Source organism: Silene latifolia, chromosome 2, assembly GCF_048544455.1.
Source record: "Silene latifolia isolate original U9 population chromosome 2, ASM4854445v1, whole genome shotgun sequence".
Lineage (NCBI taxonomy): Eukaryota > Viridiplantae > Streptophyta > Magnoliopsida > Caryophyllales > Caryophyllaceae > Silene > Silene latifolia.
The window spans coordinates 110,115,741-110,139,120 of NC_133527.1; the positions used below are offsets into that span (position 1 = coordinate 110,115,741).

The window sequence follows — 23,380 nt, forward strand, 5'->3', positions numbered from 1 at the left end:
GACAACCAAGTATCACTACCAACGACCTCCAATACAATACAACAATAACCACACATGGAAAATGAAATATAACACCAACTATGTAACTCATCATGAAACTCAATCCCAATATGTTACGAACAACAATTCCTCAAATATCAACATGATGTATAAATCGACTCACACAATGTAATGACGATGAAACACACACAAATATGTACACCAAGTATTGAAACCGAGTAGGATAAACCTACCTTTTAGCATACTCCATAAGCAACCCAATTCAAGCAAGATCCGTCTCATAAAACCGTCTCATCCTACAATACCACATAATAACTATCACATTACATCCTATACTATTATACAACACAAATCCCCTTATTATTACCCTTTAATTACCCATATTACATGTATTAATTACTAATTAATTACCCATAACAAAACCCCCAAAAGTTAGGGTTAAAATAAGACAAAAGGGAAAGGTGGGAAATCGACTTACAATGGTAGATCGGGAATTAGGTGAAGGTTTCATCTTCAAATCCAAGCTTGAAGGTCATGGGAGAGGCTTGGGGAACATTCTAGAGAGAGGAGAGAGTGTTTAGGGTGAAGGAGAAGAAAATAGGAAAATGATTTGGGTTTGGATAAGATAGGAATCTAAAACGAGTTATCACATGGTCTTGCGAGTCTCACTCGGTCGAGTGGTCGGTTTACTCGACCGAGTACCACCTACTCGGTCGAGTACTTGCTTACTCGACCGAGTGCCAGTCACTCGATCCACTGCAAGCTCTAGTCGGTCCACTGCAGTCTTACTAGGTCTAGTCTAGGTCCTACTTGGTCTAGTGTACGGTCATTCTTTATTTCCGAGTAGACAAGGGTCCTCTCACGCATCCCAAGGGTCATTTGTAGGTCCCAGAATATCTGGATATTACAACATATCATAAACAAACATCACAAATTGAGTAAGGAATTATCCTTACCTTTTCGCAGCTTCCAAGCACAACCACACGCAATCAAAACCGACCCCCTACGAATCCGTCACCTACATAATCATAATCTAGGTAACACCAAATTAAAACGGACACGGACACAAACACTTATTTTATAATTATAAATAACGTATGATTTTATTTTGTAATGTATTTGATGTATTATAATCAATTCTCATTTCCTACTCAATCACATATTCTAATCAATCTCTTTCGATATTTCATTCCTCATCTAAAGTATAACATGTTTAGGCGTGTGTCTAATGAGTATTGGTATCCGACAAGGCGTCGAACACGGGACGGCTAGTTAGGAGAAGTGTCCGTGCTACCTAGATCATAATTAGATAAAATTACTAATTTTCCTTACTCGATCGAGTGACTTGCGCTGTAAGTTAAGAATTTTTTGTAATGTATTTGACTCGATCAAGTAAATGAGCACTCGACCGAGTCGAGGACCCGCAATCAAGTGGCCTCTTGGCACTGGATCGAGTAACCTGCATACTACAGCTTCGGTGTTTCTCTATTCCGTAACTGGAGATTATTATTCTATTCTTATTTAATATATTTATAAACTCGTCCTAACCTACCAAACACTTTTTTTTGCGGCTGTAAAGAAAGGTACACCTAACTAGTCATAGCCTCACAAGCGAGGCCATGAGCAACTTTATTAAAAGATCTATGAATAAAACTAAAAGCCATACAATGAAAGGAAGAGGCAAGAGCTTGAATGTCGTTGAGGATATCCACAACTTGATGATGTGGTCTTTGAATCCCTGCAAGAAAACAAACAAGAGAAAGGCAATCCGAGGAAACCTCCAAATGACGAATCCCCCGACTCACGGCCCATAGAAGAACCTCTCGTAACCCCAAACCTTCAGCCTGTAAAGCTGACTCAACTCTAACACTTCTCCTTGTCGAGAAGACAATATCCCCAATTTCCGAGAAGACGACCCATCCTATACCGGCATTATCAAAGGATTTCCAACCTGCATCAACCATAATCCTCAAATGCTCACAAGAACTGATGTTTCCCACAACACAAACATGCTTGCTTTCCCGAACCCAGAGAAACTGTTCATCCTGCCACCCCGAGTCCTTGTGACCCATGACATTTTTACCAGGTTTACCCATGCTCAAAGCCTTATCCGCTGTCCCCACCACCTCTGACCATTGCCTAAAAAACATTGTCGGATGAAAAGTCGCCCCCTGAAAGAGGATACGATTTCTGACACTCCACAAAACCCAGAACATAGCTATAAAACGAACCAATCGAACATCCGAATCCTCAAGTTTAGCAAGGTACCGATCCAATCAATGAGCCATTTTCCAATACTCAAGTGAGACCCATTTTCAGTACGAATGCCAATCTCTGAACAAGCCCACAACTTTCGTGACACAGGAAAGTCACGAAAAAGATGTTCTATTGTTTCCATAGCCATACTCAAAACCTCAGGCTTTAAACACTTTGCTTTTATTCTATGAATCCGTCACCTCCACTCTTTTATACTTCCTCCCATCCACTCCAAAGGTAACATGGACCCACTTTTCCTCTCATAAAAAGTGGGTCCATATTACCTTTGGAGTGGATGGGAGAAAGTATTAAGCATACAAAGCAACCAATGTTGTGGAATGACCCACACAACGTCCGGGCTTGAAATTTAGTTAGTACTCCCTCCATTCAACTCCACATTACACATATTCCTTTTTGGTCCATTCAACTCCACATTACACATTTCCTTATTTGGTTGTACTTTTAATACTATAATACTATAATGTCACTATTAAGGCCCACTTTTTCAACACAAATTACACACAATACTAACATTTTCCATCCACTTGTTGTACTTTTATTACTATAATATAGTTTTCTTAATATTTGTGCAAAAATGATATATGCAATGTTGAGTTGAATGGAGGGAGTAATATATTAAAAAAGAAAAAATTCATAAATATTGTACCTTTATAGCACAGGATTTATACTAGTTAATCAACAATAAATAGTAATCCGAAGCTAGTGTAACTTGTTCAAAATACAAATACACAGTTGATACGGATCACATTTAACTCGGATAATAAAGTACAATTTATTGGTGATTACAAGTTTACAACATAACTCAGAAACATGGGAATCGTCATTCAACGGAACTTAGGCCGGACCATAACTACCCCTGGCCTAGCTTCATCAATCCTATACCTGCAATGTCAACAATTTTAAGGTAATGGAACTATGTCAACATTTGATCTCATAATGTAAAGAATCCAAAACCAGCTCTCACCCATTGTCGACAAGAAAGGTTTTCACTGCTGTTGGAAGTGCGGCTCCTCCACGGCTGTGGTTACCTATGCCTGCCAAGGGAGAAGACAATCATTGACCTTTGCGAAGTACAAAGGGGCTAGAAAAGGAACATAAGGCTAGAAAAACTGCTGTTTTGTTAATGTTGACTATGTTCCATATACAACAGGAAAACAGCCGTGGAGAAGACAATCATTGACCACTCACTGATAATGAAAAGCAAAAAGTTTCTGCGTCCTTTTCCTCATGATTCTACCTAAAATTCGCAGCCATGATAGTGTCTTGTTAAAACACTTTTAGGGGGGAAATATCCCACTAAATTAATGCAGGCAACTATGTTACTCGGTGTCTCGGCCTCTCGGGCACGGTATATTTCTCTGTGTCGGACTCGTCATGACTCCATTTTCCAAACTCTCTAAAGATAAGGACACAGGTAGAAGAAAACATCTCTCTAAACCAGGAAATTTACCAGATATATAGTTTTTGAAAATTGAAAGTGATTTACCAAAATATTTGGAACATAAGTGATTCTTTCCCATAGCTACTAAGAGTAGTGTTGAAACAGAAAGGGTCAGGCACGGATGATGGATTAAGTATTCATATCCTTGATTGTCATCTCGGACATGGATATGCTCAACTAAAAGAGTTGGAAGTAACGTAGGAACGTAAAACAGTTGGTGTTTTCACGTAGGCCTGTGTTTTTACCCAAACCAATAGTTTGTTCTCCGTTTTATCATAACAACCAGAACTTAAAAAGTCGAAAAGTTCAGAAAGCATGGACATTTGCTACTTTGTGACACAAAACATAGTAAATACCTGTAATGACTTCCAACCATTTTAAATTTGGCCCACATAAAGCCTGTTCACGGATCTTATCCATCTTATTGTCCCCATTCAATGATGAAGCATGTAAGACATCTGCGTTGGTCCTAGAATCATTTGGAAGACCAAGAGAACTTGAACCCTTGAGGTACAACTGAATCTCGATTTTGTGTAGATGCTCCCGCAATGCTTGCACTGCTTCTGATGCATGAAGACCATGCAAGTCCAACCTCCAAATCCCATTACACTCGTTTCGAATACTCAAAATTTCACGGGCAGCCTTTGCATTCAACCTATTCGCAGATTCCCATTCTTCCTGTGCTTTGAAGGAAAACTGTTGGGCCGAGTAGTGATCACCTCTTTGAAACGAATTAGTTGCTGCCTTGGAGTGATGAGTAGCTGCCCTGTCAAATAGTTTAAAACAGAGGAGCGTTTATGACCAAGTAGCCAAGTATGACTAACATACCAGTCGATCAGCAACATGTAAACAGGCAACTAGATGAAATAAGAAAATGAACCACTAAATTCTGAAAGTACTAACAAGAATAGATACAAGCAAGATTGACATCTAAGAAATCAATGTAAGAATGGTTAGGTTTATGCGTTTGTCTTAATATGTACTACATTTATCCCCTTTACATTATCTTTATTTCTTTTTTGGTCCATACGAAATAATTGGCCCCTTCCGACATCTTGTTTTTTGAATGAATGAATGAAGCCTCTTTCTATATCTTGTAAAAATAAAACCTGAACTTGTATTATACTTAGTTAACTAACATAATGGCGAGGGTAGTGTATTATCCCAACATGTTAATTGTTAAAGTCAAGAAGCAGCACTGCAGCAGTGACTTTCATGTTTCATCACTATATCTTAATTACGACATCGAGTAAGGACACAACTTGGTGGAATACTGATGTGAGGCAAGCAATAAAGACCAAACGTGATTGCCATAAAGTTTTAGGAAAGTGCATGAGCACATAGAACAATGAGAAGTACAAAGAGGCTAGCAGAGTAGATAAAAAAAAAAAGGAAGGCACTGCGTAATGCAAGGGCAAAAATCAATCAGAAAGTATACGCAAGATAGGATACGAAAGAAGGGGAAAGGGAAATATAAACTTGTATAAGGGAAAGAAAGACTAGAGATCTAGGGAGAGTTAAATGTGTGAAGGATAGTGATCAAAAGGTTATGGTTCAGGATAAGGAAATAAATGACAAATAGAGGTCATACTTTGGTACTTTATTCAATGGCCAACAAGGACGAGATTGGAGATGTATACATCCCTCCGACTATGGTTAATCGAGAATTTATGCGTAGGATTCAAAAAAGTGAAGTCAAGATGGCTTTGAGTTGGACGAGATCGAAGAAAGCAGAAGAGTCGGATGGTATACCTATTGAAGTTGGAGGTGCTTGGGGTAAAAAAGAGTTGAATGGGTAACCATGGTATTTAACAAAGATTTGGAGAAACAATAAGATGTCGTCGGCGTGGAGGAAAAGTACTCTTATCCCTCTGCATAAGAACAAAGGTGATGTTCAAGATGCTCTAGTTATCGAGTAATTAAGTTAAATGAGTCGTACGATGAAATTATGGGAACTGAGTGATTAAGCAAAGGCTAAAGAAATGTGTACACATATACAATTTGGATTTACGCTGGGAAGATCAACTATGGAAGCATTCATCTGATGAGACAAATGATGGAGCATTATCAAGAAAGGAACAAAAGTCTTGCATATCGTTTATATTGATTTAGAGATGGCATATGGGGTACCCAAGTGTAGTACAACGTACTTTGGTGGGCTTTAGCGAAGAAAGGGGTATAACGAAAATACATTGACCTAATAAAAGATGTGTACGAAGGACCTTGGGAGGACATAAGAGTTTCCGATTACGATTGGGGTGCATCAAGATTCGGCTCTTAGTCCTTTTTCTTAGCTATAGTCATGGACGAGTTGAGAAGGTCAATTTAAGACGACATTCCTTCATGTATGATGTATTTGTTGATCGATGAGACGAAGGAACTATGGAGGACTACTTTGGAAGCTAGTGGATTTAGACCAAGTGGTTATGTTTGGGGTCGTGAAACAATGTCACGTTCATAAGATGAATGTGGCAGAGATGTGTATGCTATGATGGATGTGTGGCCATACAAGGAATGATCGATTTAGAAATGAGGTGGTTAGGGAGAAGGTAAAAGTTGCCTCGGGAGGAGAGAACAGATTAAAATTGGGGACAAGGAAAGTTTATGAGCGGTAAAGGTAGACCTTAGAAAACTTGGATAGAGGTGATTGAGAATGATTTGATATTCCTTGGGATTGATAAGGACATGGCGATGGAGAGAACACTATGGAGAGAAATTGCAGCAGGAGCTAGGGTAAAGGGTCCTTCATTTCCATGCCAAAAGAACAGCCAATGGAACTGCCCAAAGAAATGCCACAACTAAAAGCAATTGAGAGGAAGAAAAACGAGTTTTTACATTGCACTCTGAACATCAAATGCAACAGACCTGACTTTGAAGATCCAAATCTAAAGTTCTACTCATGCAAATCCTTTGATTCTTGTGTAATTGGAAAGCTTAAGGTGTTAACTAGCTATGAGCTTTGGAATAGGACCAAAAGCTATTTTATCTTGAGAGAAATGCATTTTTCAAATGAACCAGGCAGATCTGAAATGCTCCAACAGTTTCAGAATCTCAGATCTGAATTCAAATGGTCATATCTTGAGATTTAGATGGTTAAAATTTTTGCTCTTTATATGGTTAGAATCTTGAGGAAGTCTACTTTGCTGTGGTTTTGGAATCAACAATATTAGTTTAGTAGATTTTTCACAATAAGACTTCAAGACACACACGAATAAATGCAATTCAGTTTCTGAAATTGACCTTGACCTGTCACTCTGTCAGTGCTCAAACTTGAATAACTCAAGATGTACACGTGATTTTTGGATAATTCTTTTTGGAGATGAAGCTAACATCCTTAGCTTAGCTTTCATTTGGTGTATCTTGGGCATTTTTAATCAACCTAAGCTAAGAGCTATGAATTTTCAAAATGCTGAACATCCAAATCTGACCTAAACTTGCTCTAAGCCTTATATCTCAAGTTCCAGGGCATTACTTTGTGTGATTCCAATTGGAGAGTAAAGCTAACTCTACTAGATTTCATATGGCACCTGGATGGCATCCTAATTCATTCAGAGCTAAGAGTAATCCTGCCTGCAAGACAGGGCTGATTCCAGGAATGCAACTGGGCATTTTAGTCCTTTCACCTGCCAAAATTATCACGTCTAAGGATGGATATTGAGTCTAACAGAGTCCTTATGTCATGGGATGATAAATGACAAGCTTGGTTTCAAGGTAAGAGGACTTTTGGCCTGAGAAAAGCAAGCAACAATTTCTAAGCATTGAAAGTGACATCTAGTGGTCCTCCTTTTGGACTGTTGCCTGTTTTCTTCCCTCTTACCGCTACACCAACCCCAAGCCTCGACAAGGACTAACTTCTAAGCTCTTTTCAGAGTCCTTTTTGAGCTACCAAGACCTCACCTACTCACAACACAAGAGAACAAAAGAGGAGCCTCAAAAGAGCCAATGGGAGAATTTAATTTCAGCATTTGTTTTTTCTATTTCAGTTTTTATGCATTTTGTTTTATGAAAATGTTCTCCACCCTTGGATGAACTTTTAAATTTTAGGGTCTTATCTACTCATGTATCCCCTCTATATAAGGGACACTTCTCATTGTAACAAAGTAGATTATGATGAATTAAGAAAACCTGAGATTTCTTCTCAAAGTTAAATCTTTTCAACTTGTGCTTAGTCTGTAGTTGAGAGTCATGCCTGTAGTTGAGAGTCATGCCTGATAGACTGTAGTCTGTAGTTGAGAGTCATGCCTGTAGTTGAGAGTCATGCCTGATAGACTGTGGGTGTTGATCAAAGTCTGTTAGTAAGGATTAAGCAATCTGCATGTGGATTGTTTATCTTTGCTGTTTGGTTTAGGTAAATTGGATTTAAATTGCCCAAATTGTTAGCTTAATTTCCTGTGAAATTTCTATGGATATTAAATTGATAATTATATCCTTGTTTATCTGTTGCATTTACTTTCAGAAAATCATTTCACAAAAATAGCCCTAATTGCATTGTGCATCATTATTCACAAGAAAATCCCACAAAAGAGTGCATTTCAATTTTGTTTTTCAGCTATTGCTTTCCAGATTTACAAGAGTCCTATTGACTGTTGCATTTCTTTGAGCAAGCCTCTTCAAACATGAGAAACCCCTACCATGACACTGCAGAAATGATACGAGTGAACGATGGAGTTTGATTTCTCACATGTCTTATTTATTATATTTCTAGTTATTCTACTCTTTCAAATTGCCCTTTTCCTTTTTATTCTTATTTTGCATTTTTTATTTTTTAAAAAATAAAAATTTGGTTTACTTGTCATTTTATTTTCATAATTATTTTTTTTTTAATATACTACTATGTTTTTTGAGCTCTTTTTACTTAAAATCGTGTATATTGTGGAGCTTTATTGGATACCCTAGACGGTTTCAGATGATATAATCAAATTATTTTGGGAAATCAAAACATTTTGGGACTAAGGCTCTCATGTTCTTGTTGTTGGTGGTGGTGACCAAATAGGGAAACTATACTTGCGATGGGGTTATTATCATATATAGAAGAAACAAGGAGGTAACTTTTGGGGAATGGAACAACCAAGCCCAATTAGACGTGGATTAGAACATTCCTTCCTATAAGGCAATTAGGGCAACCCTAACTAAAGCCCAAGCCACCAAGGAGAGCCTATATATACTTCATGGATGCCCACTAAGAAGATTCATTCATATAGTACCCATAACATAGCATTCAGCCTACCTTCCGATTATTCTTGTGCATTTGACTTACGCACGTGAAGTAGCAAAAGAGAGAGTGATTCAAGCTAGTGAGAAGGCCCAACCCGTAGACTAATCTCATTTAGCCATCTAATCTATTGTTTTATAACCGAAACAATTTGGCGCCGTTTGTACCAAAAGTCCTCAAGAATACAACCTCAACTGGTCGAATTTAGCGGCGCACTCTTCCGAGGGTACTAGACCACACTCCACTAAGTGACGCGTGGGACAACCCAACAGCTAGAGGGACAAAGGAAGAAGAAAGATTCATTAACCCTGTAAAACGAAGGATGACACTTCTACATAGCCAATGTACAATACACCTTTCAATGAGCTTACTCTTTGACTGGCTCAAGTTAAGGCCGCTAATCATCATGTTTACAAAGGCTATGCCAAACACCCCCTCGAACAGGAGGTTGAAGCTCACCCACGCTGGCGGTCATCTCATTGTCACATCTCAATGTCACAAAAAGGCCGATGAGCCTAGTGAACACCTCCGAGGGTAACCAAAGGAGTAGCAAAAGGGGTAGAACCCCAAGAAAGAACAAAAAGTGTGTGGTCTAAGGCTTACGAGGAGGTAACCTTGGTTCTAGGGCCTACTAGCCAGGTCAATCCACCATTACAGCGAGCTCATCCAAGCTTTCCTAGATTTGTATGCGAGGAATAATAAAAGGGAAAGGACCACCACGGAGCTGTTCCGCATACGCCAAGAGGAAAATTAGCCCAACAAAGACTACCTTAGACTCTTTAACCTCAAAACCAACATATACGAGGCTTGAAAGTGCTCATGGCAGTATGGGCTTTGACACACTGATTGGCTGAAGGTCTGTTCAAAGACGAGATGATGAGGAAACCCCCGAGATCCCTAATCTAAGCCAAATAAGTGGCAAAAGGGTATAGACGCTAGGAGTACCAGAAAACAATTCCACCAATGGCCGACTTTGCAAACCCTAAAAGGAAGACCACAAGGGAGACGCGCAACACCAGTAAAAAGGGGGATTGTAGCATAAAAGATCCCTAAGGAAAGAAGAAAGGATGAAAGAACCTTTCAGCCGAGGTACGATAAATACACAAGCATAAAAGATCCCCTAGGAAAGAAGAAGGATGGAAGAACCTTTCAGCCCAGGTACGATAAATACACACCTCTTAATCAGCCACAATCCAAAGTTTTTAAGTTGGAAAAGAACCATGCAAAATATATTTATACTAAAGCCTACCCCCGTGAATCATCCAAAGATTCATGGGGAGGACATTGGCCATGGCTGATCGTAGCCATGGACCTCATGAGAATGCACCTCCCATTGTGAGGGAGGGTCACTCTCCTCGGACTCGAAAGGCACTAAGATCGAAAGGCATTTCAATTGCTACGCACAACCTTATTATTATCACTGTTGTTGATGGGAGATAGAGAGACTCACAATAGACCCTAATTTGAGATCTAGTGCGGGAGAGTGCGTTCAATTGGGGACCAAACCCTTTATTATAGAATAACCCTATACGGGGTTACTCCATGTAATATCCGAGACCACCGCTCATCGATAAGGAATATCAAACTGGTTTTACACATTAGGCCCACGACCTCTTTAATACCCCTAACCAATATATCACCTCATGTCGTCGCTTTAATTGTTGGTCATTTTCAAAATAGCGCGACAAATATAATTACAATTGTAACCCTATAACTTGATGAATATATTAAGATTCCAACAATTTTTACTTCATATCAAAATTATCACAAGTTGGAGACAATTTTATGTTCCTTCACAACAGTTCAATAACCTATCCACACTAGTGTAAGTTAAACAATAGTCTAAATTAAAGACGAACACGCATTCTTAAGTTTGTAGTAATGAAAGATGACTTGATAGTTGATATAAGAAATACTGAAAATCATACCTCATCATTTTAATTGCATCTTTACGGCAACTCAAGTAAAGATCATCATCTTCCCACTCAGGCTCGACAGGTACAGGTACAGATGTCAACTGTCCCAATATTGAACTAATTTTCACTAAATTATCAGAAAACATTTCACCAAGAACAGTGAAATCGCTATTTCCATCTTGGCTGTGATTACCAGCGGATGCCTCCATGGAAGAAAGAACCTTCCCAGGTAAAGTTTTGACATTGTTCACAGAATCTCGACACCTGCTGTCTTTCAAGACATTATCAGAGATCATGGCTTTCAAAAAGGATGACGCGATGTTAGGGTCATTGTCCGCAGCAACCATAATATCGTCAATCAAATTAGCATCAGCCCAAGTATACTGCTGTTTAAGCCATCTAAAAGCTTCATCAAAGTTGGTATCACCAGAAGTCTCCCTCAGTATGCCACTAGAGTTACCAATTTCAGATTGTCTACTCTTGCTATTATCTTGTGCAGGAGGTTCGAAATCAGGTGAACCCACGACCGATGAGAAGGGTTTCATGGATAACTGCTTGTTTCGGGAGACTTTTTCGGGGTTTTGAAACAAGGTAAGGGTACTCGACAAAGAAGGAAAGGGGTCACTGCTAACGGGACTATGACCACTAATTTGACGTCTTTGCTGGTGGTCAAATGCAGCCCAACCAGTGCTCTTTTCTCGTGGCTTGTACATCGATGGATCACCCTTGCTTACAATCATATGCCTTCACATACGCTGCAAGGGATGATCCCCGAAGATAACCCCCTCTCCCTAACTAAATTATCCTTGTAAGAAAAGCCAACACTTTATAAAGTTTCACCTTCTATGACCTGTAAAACCTCAAAAATCGAACAAAGTTTAGAAGCTGTCAAAAATATCCACTGGCCTATTTGGTAATCCTATATACATATTCAAAAACAAGGAAAATAAGGAGAGGAAGCGAACCGGAGACAGAGTTAAAGCGGAAATAAGAAGCTACGGTAGCGGAACCAGGGGGAGAATGTGAATCTAGAGGAGGCTGAAGCAAATAGATGGGCGGAAGTAATAGACGGTAGGGATGCGGTGAAAGTAGCTGAAGAACATGTCAAATTGTAACAATCCATATACTTGCAAGTTCAACCCTCCCTCCAGTTTTATATACCCTTTGATGATTGATGATAGATAATAAGAGGGAGTAATTCTGGAAATAACCAAGGAAGAGGAATAGGGGGAGGAAGAAGGGAAGGTTTTGAAATTCGTGGTGTTGAATGTTGATTTTTAAAAGGAATCAATCAATCAATATCTATCTATCTATCTATCTATATTATTAAAGGAAGCTTCTTTTCGAGAGATTATAGAGTCTTCAACTTTTGTCAAATACTTCCTCCATTCAACTCCACTCTACCATATTGTAAAATGCACAAATATTAAGGAGATAATTAAACAAGTAATAGATGTACAAATGGGTGTGTGAAAGATGGTTTATTAAATAATAAAAGTACAAATGAGTGTTGATTTTAGTGTGCCAACTGCCAAGTAGTGGCAAAGTATGTAAATAAGAGATTGTAATAAGGATAAAAGGGTAATTTTTCATGCTTTTTTTGGAAAGTGGTAGAGTGGAGTTGAATGGATGAAAATGGTAATATGGTAGAGTGGAGTTGAATGGAGGAAGTACTAAACATTAATTAACTACTCCCTCTATTTTTTTATATATGACTTTCTCACATTTCGAGACACTTCCTTCTCTCTTCAATATCTCTTAAAATATAAGACTAAATATTATGATATGTATATTCATATGAAAGAGTTTTTCGTAAGGAATTTAATGGTACTATTTTTATATTTTTTGAACAAATATATTTTTGTAAATATTAAAGTCAAAGGCTTACCTCGTAAATGTAAAACGTCATATATAAAAAAATGGAGGGAGTATAAACATAATAATCAAAAAGCTATCTAATCAGTTTAGGACGTTCAATTGGTCTCCCTTGTGACGGGTTACCATTTGTGACGGATATTTTGTGAGATAAAATGGTAACAAAATGGGTTAGTGGAGAAAGGGAATCACATGAATAGTGTTCCAGAGAGAGAAAAAGTGGGTAATTTGTGAGGTAAAATGGTATCCGTCACTCAAGAGTGACGGATATATGCCGTCACAAACAATAATTTGTGTAGAACGTTACTCGTGTACCACCTTTTTAGTCTTTGAACGAAAAGTGTTTTAGTTGGACTACAATTTGTTCACGTATTCTAAACCGGTTCGTTTTTCTTAAGATCATTGCTTTTGGTCTGAAATAAGACGGGTAACATGTCATCATTTTACAATAAAATGTTGTTATTTTTTGATAACATGTTACCATTATTGTTCACATCATTTTCAGGGTAAAAAATGACACCTCTAGTCATAACATTTTGTGAATTAATTGGTTACATTTTCTTAAAAAATGGTAACATTTCATCCGTCTGACAAATAAGACCAAAAGTATCCGTTTGAAACAAGAATTTGTGATCCTAAACCAATTCACGGTTAACTATTCCTATATATATAGTCTTTTAACTCCTTTTAGACTCCTCCCTTCCTTACGCCATAACTATTGACATTCACTTTTTGTTTTGATTTTTTAGCTAGATTAGTTTGTTTGTTTGTATTATACTCCCTCCCATTCAAAATAAACCTCCCTATTTCCTTTTCCGTCTATTCACAATATCCTCCCTATTTCCTTTTTTGGTAAGTGTTTGTGTGGTCCAAATTTAATTGTATAGTGGGGTAGTGTATTTGTGTGGTTCAAATTTAATTATATGGTGGGGTAGTGTGTTTCCTTAATATTTGTGCCAAAATGAAATGGGAGGTTTATTGTGAATGGGAGGGAGTAGTTGTTTATACTATTAATTTAACCATATTATTTTGCATGCATGTCAATTTTATCAGCTATATGATCATATTGGGCATCTATATGTCTCTTTATTGTGTGTTTGGGTGTGTGAATCATACTAATTAATTTCTTCTTATTGTGAACAGATTGCTATACCGGCTGCAGTGGGTATTGATAATATATAACATATATACTCATAAAGAATTAACTTATACATTGACGAGTCGATCAAGTTTGTTGAATTAGATATATATTACTCTTCAAATACTCCCTCCATTCAACTCCACTTTGCATGTTTCTCTTTTGCACACTATTAACAAGCGGACATTCAACTTCAATTTTCTCTTGATACATAAGTTAAAATATATTCATGTGGAATCTTATTTGACTAGTTTGAATGTCCGTGCGTTGCAACGGGGTAATTAACTTATTTATAATGCAAAAATAAAACGTTATTTGTTTTAATATTATAATGCATTCTACAAACTCTTATTACAGAATACCTATTACAGACTGACTATTACAAAGTTGAATCTTATTTTGATTTGACTCACTATTACATTCTGTTTTTCATTATGAACTATACAAAGTATAAGACTATAATAATTGCATTCTATTCTAAATTGGAAGGGATAGACAGTCCTATTCCGACTCAAACTACTTATAAGAACGGCTAATTGTGATCATATATATATGTGCAATTATCAAATGAAAAACAAAATTTGTTATTGAAGGTACGTTGACAACTTAATATATATACAGAGTATAATACATAATTTTCTAGAACGTAAATTCAAGGGGTCTTTTAGTTGTTCACTTTTATGATTTAGCTAGGATCATTTTCTTTAATATAGCTCATTCACATGATTATTTTTAATTATAATGGCAACTTTTTTTTATGATTTAGTTGCTTTTTTCAACGATAACATTCTAATGATTAGTTCTTATTCGCAGGTGCTTTCATAAAATTTTGCCAAATTTTCTTATTTAATCATAAGGTAAATATGTTCGGCAATTAATGTCGATTTTCTTCACGTTTGATACTACTATTGCACGGGCCTATATACGCCTATTAATCACCTATGTTTTAGGATACTAAGCAATTTATTCGAGGAATGCATTTTAAAATTAAACTTGGTAGATACGGTGTCTTACTAAGTTATTTATAAACCGCTTTTTTGAACCACTTTTTACGTTTTTTCATTATTCCTTTATTGTTGATACTAACTCAAAGTTTAGTGTACCAATTTTTTATTTTGAAGTGTTCCGTCTCTCCGAAGACTTACCCTCGATATATTATACTACCTCCTATTTTATATGTTATTCCACTTTTTCTAATATATGTGAGTAATATTTTATTGAAAAGGGAATAACATATGAAATAGGAGGGAGTATGTATTTATTAATGTTTAAAAAGATACGACTTTTATGCTCTTTCCGTTCAAAAAATGAAAAGAAAATATATGATGAACCAACATGCAAGGAAAAACACGACATCAAGAGTCAAGCCTCAAACTGCATACCGCATCTCCGTTCAAGGTAAACGATTTGCGGAAGATTTTTTTTTTTTTTTGATGACGAGGAGGTTGAGTCTCCTCGGGCCCATGCATTCCCGCACTACCACATGGACCATGTAAGCCACCCCCTTCGGGGGCTGCAGTGGTCAAGTGATCATCGCCCCAGCTGGTAGTCGAACCTGGAACCTCTCAACTCCTGCATTTCTGCAAGCTTCAAGGTTTAACCCAGCTACCACTGGACTAACACCACTTGGTTGATTTGCGGAAGGAATTGTCTTGCTCTTTGTTTCCAAAAAGAGTTTTATCACTCATAAGCAAATATATATGCAGCATAGCTACGTCTTCACAACTTTTAGCAATATTGAGAGCTCTTACGGACTTGAACTTAATTTCCGGTATCATATCAATTAAGGCTCTTTCATATTTATTTTTTCTCAAACGGACTGTATACATTTGTATTCCGGACGATCTGATTGTACTCATATGCATTGTTTTTCATTAAAAATTGAGTTTACGAGTGTTATAAAATTGTTTATTGTTGATATTGTCGATAAGATAATCCATTCGTACACGTGGTCATGTTTTTATATAATAATCGGTGATATTTGATGTTTACTGCTACTCCGCATGTATTTGCGTAATACACAGACCATTTCCTATGACAACTTAGAGGATGATTATTAAAATTTAAAGTAATTAGTAGGATCATTATTTTGTTTGACTAACTGCAAGCCTGCAAGTAAGGACTTCCAATGTATATATGCATGCGTTACACAAATTTGGTGTTTGTTCGCAATATTACTACTATGCTTGAACTTTGATGTGTGGTTTTATATTACTATTACCTATAATAATGAAATTAATAATTATTTAGAGTCCATGGTTTACCATGATTGCAAAAACTACATAGCATGCTGCAATATTTTTTTTATTACTAGATAAAAGAAAAGGCTAAAAAATTTCATAATACCGTGCAAATGAGTAGATCACTGTCTTACCCTCCCTAATTTTTCATTATCAAATATATTAGTTTATCGGGTTTCGTTGTACCATACACTAAACTTTACATACTGTTATCATTATGTTTATTTATATACTCCCTTTGGTTTCGCCATAAAGATTAGGGAAAGAGAAGATGACCAAATATTACATGATAAGTGGATTAAATTGAAAGAAGAAATTACCAAATATTAAATGATAAGTGGACTAAATTGAGTGTAGAAATCAATTTACCTATCAAAAACATTGCTAAAATCTACCTAGTATAAAAGCTAGGTTCTTTAAAGACTTCTGATTGGCCGATAAAATTCATAAAATTGATTTTGTATGGGTCCCCTCCATGTTTTACCTCTCATTTAATTACCCTCTCTCCTCTCTAATAAATTTCTACTCAATTCTTATTCAATTGTCAATTCTTAATTACTCAAATTTAATAATTAGTGGTAATAATTGTAAACCAGGTATCACTCTCCAACCCACTTTAAATAATCATCTTAACTTTTAATTTCAACAAGTCAACTGTTACATAAAAAAAAAAATAGTTTCATGTTTAAAGAAAATAATGTTTAAAAAAAAGTACGGAGTATAGTAAATAAATATAAATTCCTTAAAAAATAATATCTTAATAAAAAAAATACCAGCTATCTAAAAATATTATGTGTATAATTGTTTTGCGGAAATAAATCTAATCACTGGGAATACATCGACCTATTTAAAAAAATTAAATCACCATAATAATTATAATTATACTACTGAATCTTTTAAAAACTGTATATTTGAAGGTTTTCGAAAAAAATATTGATATCTTTTAAAATGAAAAAAATACGAGTAACAATTAATGTAGAAGTGGAGATTTTCGGAGAAAAAAGCAAAAAAAAGATTATTTACGAATAATCCTCTAAAAGAAACATAAAAAAACACTTTAATGAATATATTAATATATAATAAATAAGAAATAGTCAAATAAGAAGCATATTAGATCTGAAAAAATCTTGGAAAAAACATATTGACAAAATTTTAAAAATCGAAAAAAAATATGTACTTTGAAATGGACCAAGCGAATAAAAGAACCCAGACTATAATTTTTGGATCATACTTACATGAATTTCTTCTACTTATACTCTCAATTAACTCCAATATTGACATTAAATTTGAATCTAAAAGACATTAAAGATTAAAGAATATGTATATTGATGTAAATTGTCGATAGGCGGAAAATTAGAGGAAAATTTATCTTTATTTTTTCTGTTAGGGTGGAGACCCGGGAGAGATCAGAATAAGAGGTGAAAAGTGTGAAGGTGATACTTGAGAATGGGTAGGATCACAAAAGGAGAAAGATGATGATGAACAAAGATTGGTTTAAATGAGCTTAAAAATATAAGAGGTGACTGATGTGGAGTGCAACGGAACTTTAAGATAGGGGTAGAGAGCCACATGAAATGGGACGAGGGGTAAAATGAGTGAGGAGGTGGCTGGGTATGGTTAATTACTTAAAACATATTTTTGGTTATGTATAATTTGTTTAGCTTTTAAGTTTTGGTAGGTTTATCCGTTTATATGTCAAAATCAGAATTTATAGGTAGGTAATACAGACTTACGGAGTACGTTGTAGTGATTAATAGAGCGTACGATAGTAATGAATAATATGGGATATGGTAGTTTTTGTGAAGCGGTTTTGCCGATAAGACGATTTTATTGTCTAAAAATACAAATTATTTATTAGCATAAAATAAAAAGTTTTCTAATAAAAATAGACCGTTTTACACTATGATGTCATACTATTCTATAATTTGTGTAAGGGCATATTTGTCATTTTGTGAAAATTTATTTACCTGATATAGAAATAGATAACGAATGAATAATATAATTAAAATAAAAACATATTACAAATGATTCGGCCGGAGGGAATAATAGTTTTGAACTCATATTTTAGTCATATGTGCATTTAAATAACTGAAAATGTCGACCCAATTACAATTTAGACACATCAGGATTGTTGATCTAAATATTATAGGAGTATAATTTATAGATGTACATTTAATTTATTTTAACATGTCGAGATAATATATAGTTATTTTCACTTCCGTCGGCCCTCCATATAAGGTTTTTCTTTGTTCTTTATATCAGTTTAAATGTATTCAAATCATGTTATATTCACTAGATACTTTTAACCAATTTAATTGATCATAAATTTAAAATTCATTTAAAAACATATACTTATATTTTGCTTTTATCTTTACCGCCGAAAAAAAAAAAAACTTATATTTTGCTTGAATATCTTCTCATCTCTGTTTGTTTTGCGATGTCAATAAACAAAGTTAAGGATAATCATACTCATTTAAGTGCTCTTATATACAATGATAAATTGATAACACATGTTATTAATTACGACCCTTGCATTTTTTGCACGGGTTTAAAACTAGTAGAAAAGTAAATAATAGATTAAGACCCCTAGAATAGAACAAGTAAATAATTGACCGAGGCAAAAAGAGAAGCTAATAGTATGCACAATGGCTCTTCGCGGTCCTCATTTTGCTCATTTCTTTATGATTCTACGATAAGACTCTCAAATGTAACAAACCCGTCACTGTCATTTATTTGCTTTTGATTTTGGCACAAATACCAACGAAAGAAAATGAATAAATTACTAATGATATGTGGACCAAATTGAGTGTGGATGATTCAATAGCCCATTAAAGACATTCTTAAAATAGAAAATTAAACAATTGAGTGAGATACTCAAAAATGGAATTGCCAAACAAATAACTGACCGGAACGGACTAACTAATAGGATAGTGATCAGTTGAAACTTTTTTGAGGGTATTAAAAACTGTCAAATGTTTACACTCTCAGAATATAAGAAGAAATGTTGGAAAAAGGTTGCAATTTCATTAAATATAGCCATATAGGTGAAGTAGTTGTTTACATTTTAGTAATACATTTTAACTTTTTATAATTACAGTATTATACACGATAGAACATTACAAATAGGCCCGTGCATCGCACGGGCATTAAATCTAGTATATAACTAAAAGAGACTTTTTTTTCGAGACACATTTTCCTATTAGAAATAGAAAATAATTAATTGTTTAAAATTTTCTATTAGAAATAGAAATACAAGTTGTCTATTAGACATGGGAAATAATTAATTATTTATAATTTTCCTATTAAAAATGGGAAATAATTTACAATTTATTAATATTAGAAAAATATTCATTAATATTTTTACACTTATTATTAAAATAAAATAAAAACATTTTATATATTAGCAATATCCAATTTTTTGGAAATGTGTTAAATATGATAATTCACAACATAAAATGTTTGTAAGAGATTAACAACATAAAAATTAAAGAGTCAATTTAAGCAACGATCAAAAGTTTTAAAAAAAAAAATTCATGAAAAACACATAAAAAGTCATAGAAATATATAAAAAAAGTAAGAGTAGTTTTTCCCTAACTTAGTAAAAGACCGTCTTTCACAAGTTTTTGTTGTGACAAATTTACATGCGTAATAAAGGTTACTATTCAATTATATCGAGCAAACTAATTATTATTAATGCTTTTTTTTTATTTTTTTGTATAAATTGAGCACATCATCAATATAATTTAGGGAGATACGAATTGGGGAATTAGAAAATTATACACTTATTATTAAGTAAATTAATTATTTATAATTTTCCTATTAAAATTAGAAAATAATTTAATATTTAAAATTTTCCTATTAAAATTATAAAAGTATACACTTATGATGTGCTCAATTTATACAAAAAAAAAATAAAAAATAGAGCATTAATAATAATTAGTTTGTTCGATATAATTGAATAGTAACCTTTATTACGCATGTAAATTTGTCACAACAAAAACTTGTGAAAGACGGTCTTTTACTAAGTTAGGGAAAAAATACTCTTACTTTTTTTTTTATATTTCTATGACTTTTTATGTGTTTTTCATGAATTTTTTTTTTTTTTTAAAAACTTTTGATCGTTGCTTAAATTGACTCTTTAATTTTTATGTTGTTAATCTCTTACAAACATTTTATGTTGTGAATTATCATATTTAACACATTTCCAAAAAATTGGATATTGCTAATATATGGAATGTTTTTATTTTAATTTAATAATAAGTGTAAAAATATTAATGAATATTTTTCTAATATTAATAAATTGTAAATTATTTCCCATTTTTAATAGGAAAATTATAAATAATTAATTATTTCCCATGTCTAATAGACAACTTGTATTTCTATTTCTAATAGAAAATTTTAAACAATTAATTATTTTCTATTTCTAATATGAAAATGTGTCTCGAAAAAAAAGTCTCTTTTAGTTATATATATTGATTATTATTATTATTATTATTATTATTATTATTATTATTATTATTATTATTATTATTATTATTATTATTATTATTATTATTATTATTATTATTATTATTATTATTATTATTATTACTATTAAAATTAATTATTTACAATTCTTTCAATTAAAACCCATTTTATAAAAACATAAAATATTAATTTATGTTAAAAATTAAACACTTTTCATTATTATAAATTTACCACTTCTAAAAAATTATAAAATAATCTCATTTTAATGTATAGCTATCAGCGTCTATCATAAAATGATCATTTTTTTTTTATCTTTTGCACCATACAGTTGCGCACAATAACTATTATTCTTTAACTAAATGAGACTGTTCCGGGTGTAATTCCGAAGCAGTTATTTGTTACCACTCGTGGCTTGTAGAATGACGTCTTTGGTTGAATCCTTCCTTCGGCCTCTCCTGAAATGATGAACAAACTGAGGGCTCGGCTTTGGCCGAGCGTACTCACTCCGACGCTCAAGTCAGTGAACTTAAAGAGATAAGTTGTGTGTTACTTGGCGAAACATATGTTGTAGAGAGATAAGGAAGATATTACCAGATTATGAGGTGTTTAGGTTAAAGTGTGGATCCTTTCCTCAATGAGAGTTGAAGAGTATTTATAGACTTTCACCTTTTGTCACGTAATGGCCAAGTGGCCAAGTGGCTAGCAGGTGGAAAGACTGATGTACCCTCGGCCGAGGGACCCATGGCAGGCCGGCGGGCCCTGTTGACTCCATGCCGAGGGGTCTTGGATATGAGTACGCGGATATGTGCCCCGGCTGGCTAGTTGTCCTAGCCGAGGCACAAGAGACAGATCGACAGGCTGCGTCGGTTAGGCTGTCTAAGTCGTTGACTTGCTGTGGATATCTTTGACCTTACTCAATATGTTGACTCGGTCGGCGGTGCGAGAATATGCCCCATCAATTTGCCCCAGCGTAGTCTATGCCGTGGTATGGACCTTCGATGAGTGTTGAGCGTATTCTGCGCAAGTAAAAATTTTCTTGCCCCGGCTTCTTCTACCTCGGCTTGGTTCTGCTTAGGCCGTACCGTATCATATCCCCCCTCCACATGGATGTGTAATGGACATCGATGTGGAAAAGGGAGTGGCGCCGCCGAGACCGAGGTTGTGAGTGCCGTGTGCTTTTGATTGCACCCACCGGTCTTTTGCCAAGCTTGGTTGAATCAGCGGTCCGTTTGGCAAGTAGATACCAAGGGGCGATGTTGAAGAAGATATGTCCATTGGAATTCTGTCAAGGAGCGTGTTGGAGAAGTTTTGTAACTGTTTGTCGATTGACATTCCATGGCTGCATGCTTGACATGTGTCTCGTTGTTGATTGGTTGACGCTTCATGGGCTTTGCCCTGATTGGTCGGATTGAGTGGGCTTTGCCCTATAAATAGGAGAGTTAGTCCCTGAATTTGGCCTTCCAAATTCATTTTCTCAAAAAAATTTCTTCTTTCTAGCCCTCTTTGACGAAACTTCTCTCTAGTCTTCAGAATCGTTACTTCGGCGTAGCACTTTTTCTTCCAGGTAAACAAACAAATTCACCAACTTTTAATTGTTAAATTTTTGTTGTGAACGTGTCTTCTGCTGATGCCGGGCCTAGTAACCTTGCGCCGGGGGGTTCCCCGTCGCGTCTTGATGAAGAGGAGGCACTAGCCGCCGTTCCGATAAGGTCTGGGGGCCCTAGGTCTCCTTCTCCTGAAGTTGATCCAAAGGCTCTGGAGGATTGGGAGGATGATGACGATGATGATGATGACGGTGATGATGAGGAAAGGGCTCATCCTAATAAGGAGAGGTCGTACATCATGGATCACGGCGACGCCTGTAAGGTCTGCCCTGACCGTGCTTGGACCCACAAGTTTGCCAGTTGTTCTGGTCCTGACGTTTTCGAACGTCACTTCTCCTTTGGCAGGGAGTATAGTATTGTAATTCCTGAGGAAGGTCAAAGGCGGTCTGTTGCCCTCCTCCGGCCGCATCGGCGTATACATCGACACCGAGTATGGGCTCCGGTTTCCTCCGAATGAACACGTTATGGCCATAATTAAAGCCATGAACGTCGCCGTGGCCCAACTGCACCCGTTGGCCATTAGGAATATAGTCGGCTTTGTGTGGCTCTGCCTTTTCAAGGGGGAGGTCCCGACGGTGAACTTATTCCGCCGGCTTCATCACCTTAGGCCGTCGGCCCCTGGTCGCGTTGGGTGGTACAACGTGCAGACGGAGCCGGGTTACGTCTCCGTTGATAAGCTTTCTTCCTGCAAGGACTGGAAAGATCGGTGGGTGTACGTTGAGGTTCCGGAGGATTATCCATCGCCCGGTCCTTCCAAAGACTAAGTCAATTTGCGGTGCGAGAGTAAGGCGGAGCATGACAAATGGGTCTCCCGGAGTAAGCTTAAGATGGACGCTAGCAAGGTCTCTCTTAATGCGGATGAGAAGCGGGCGATGAGGCTGTTTGAGGCGGAAAAGAATGGGATGCCGAAGGGATGGATTCCCCCGACGCAGATCATTCTTCAGGATGAGCTGCTCTGCCACGTCGGCCTCATTCCGGCCCTCGAACGGGGTGAGTGGGGTCGGTGTGAGGCCCATCTTTGCTTTTAATGTTTCTGTTTTTTGAACTTCGATTTATTTCTTTCACTTGACTGTTGCTTCGTTTCCTTTGCAGACCATTTCGGCTCGGACCTGTCTGAAGATATCCTTAGGAGAATGGGACTTGCCAAGGACAAGACAGTTGTTAATTTGCATCCTAAGGCTCAGACCCGTGATCGCAGACCGCCGCTAAA

The 23,380-nt window shown here is 36.0% G+C and overlaps 1 protein-coding gene across 1 annotated transcript; it reads right to left on the minus strand.

Moving 5' to 3' along the window:
* Positions 1–2,892: 2,892 nt before the first annotated feature.
* Positions 2,893–12,124, minus strand: LOC141642886 (uncharacterized). The gene is made up of 5 exons (XM_074451867.1): positions 11,812–12,124; positions 10,859–11,696; positions 4,075–4,484; positions 3,242–3,311; positions 2,893–3,159 (listed from the first exon to the last, which is right to left on the minus strand). The coding sequence occupies exons 2-5, from the start codon at positions 11,584–11,586 to the stop codon at positions 3,102–3,104; spliced, it is 1,266 nt and encodes a 421-aa protein (XP_074307968.1). The 5' UTR covers positions 11,587–11,696; positions 11,812–12,124; the 3' UTR covers positions 2,893–3,101.
* Positions 12,125–23,380: the final 11,256 nt, after the last annotated feature.

What these genes read in the sequence shown, in the direction of transcription:
- LOC141642886 (XM_074451867.1), bottom strand. Translation starts at nt 11,586, where the DNA reads ATGATTGTAAGCAAGGGTGATCCATCGATGTACAAGCCACGAGAAAAG. An exon ending in GATGCAATTAAAATGATGAG is followed by an intron (nt 4,485 to 10,858) that starts GTATGATTTTCA and finishes ACTATTTGACAG; the next exon opens with GGCAGCTACTCATCACTCCA. An exon ending in ATGGTTGGAAGTCATTACAG is followed by an intron (nt 3,312 to 4,074) that starts GTATTTACTATG and finishes CTCCCTTGGCAG; the next exon opens with GCATAGGTAACCACAGCCGT.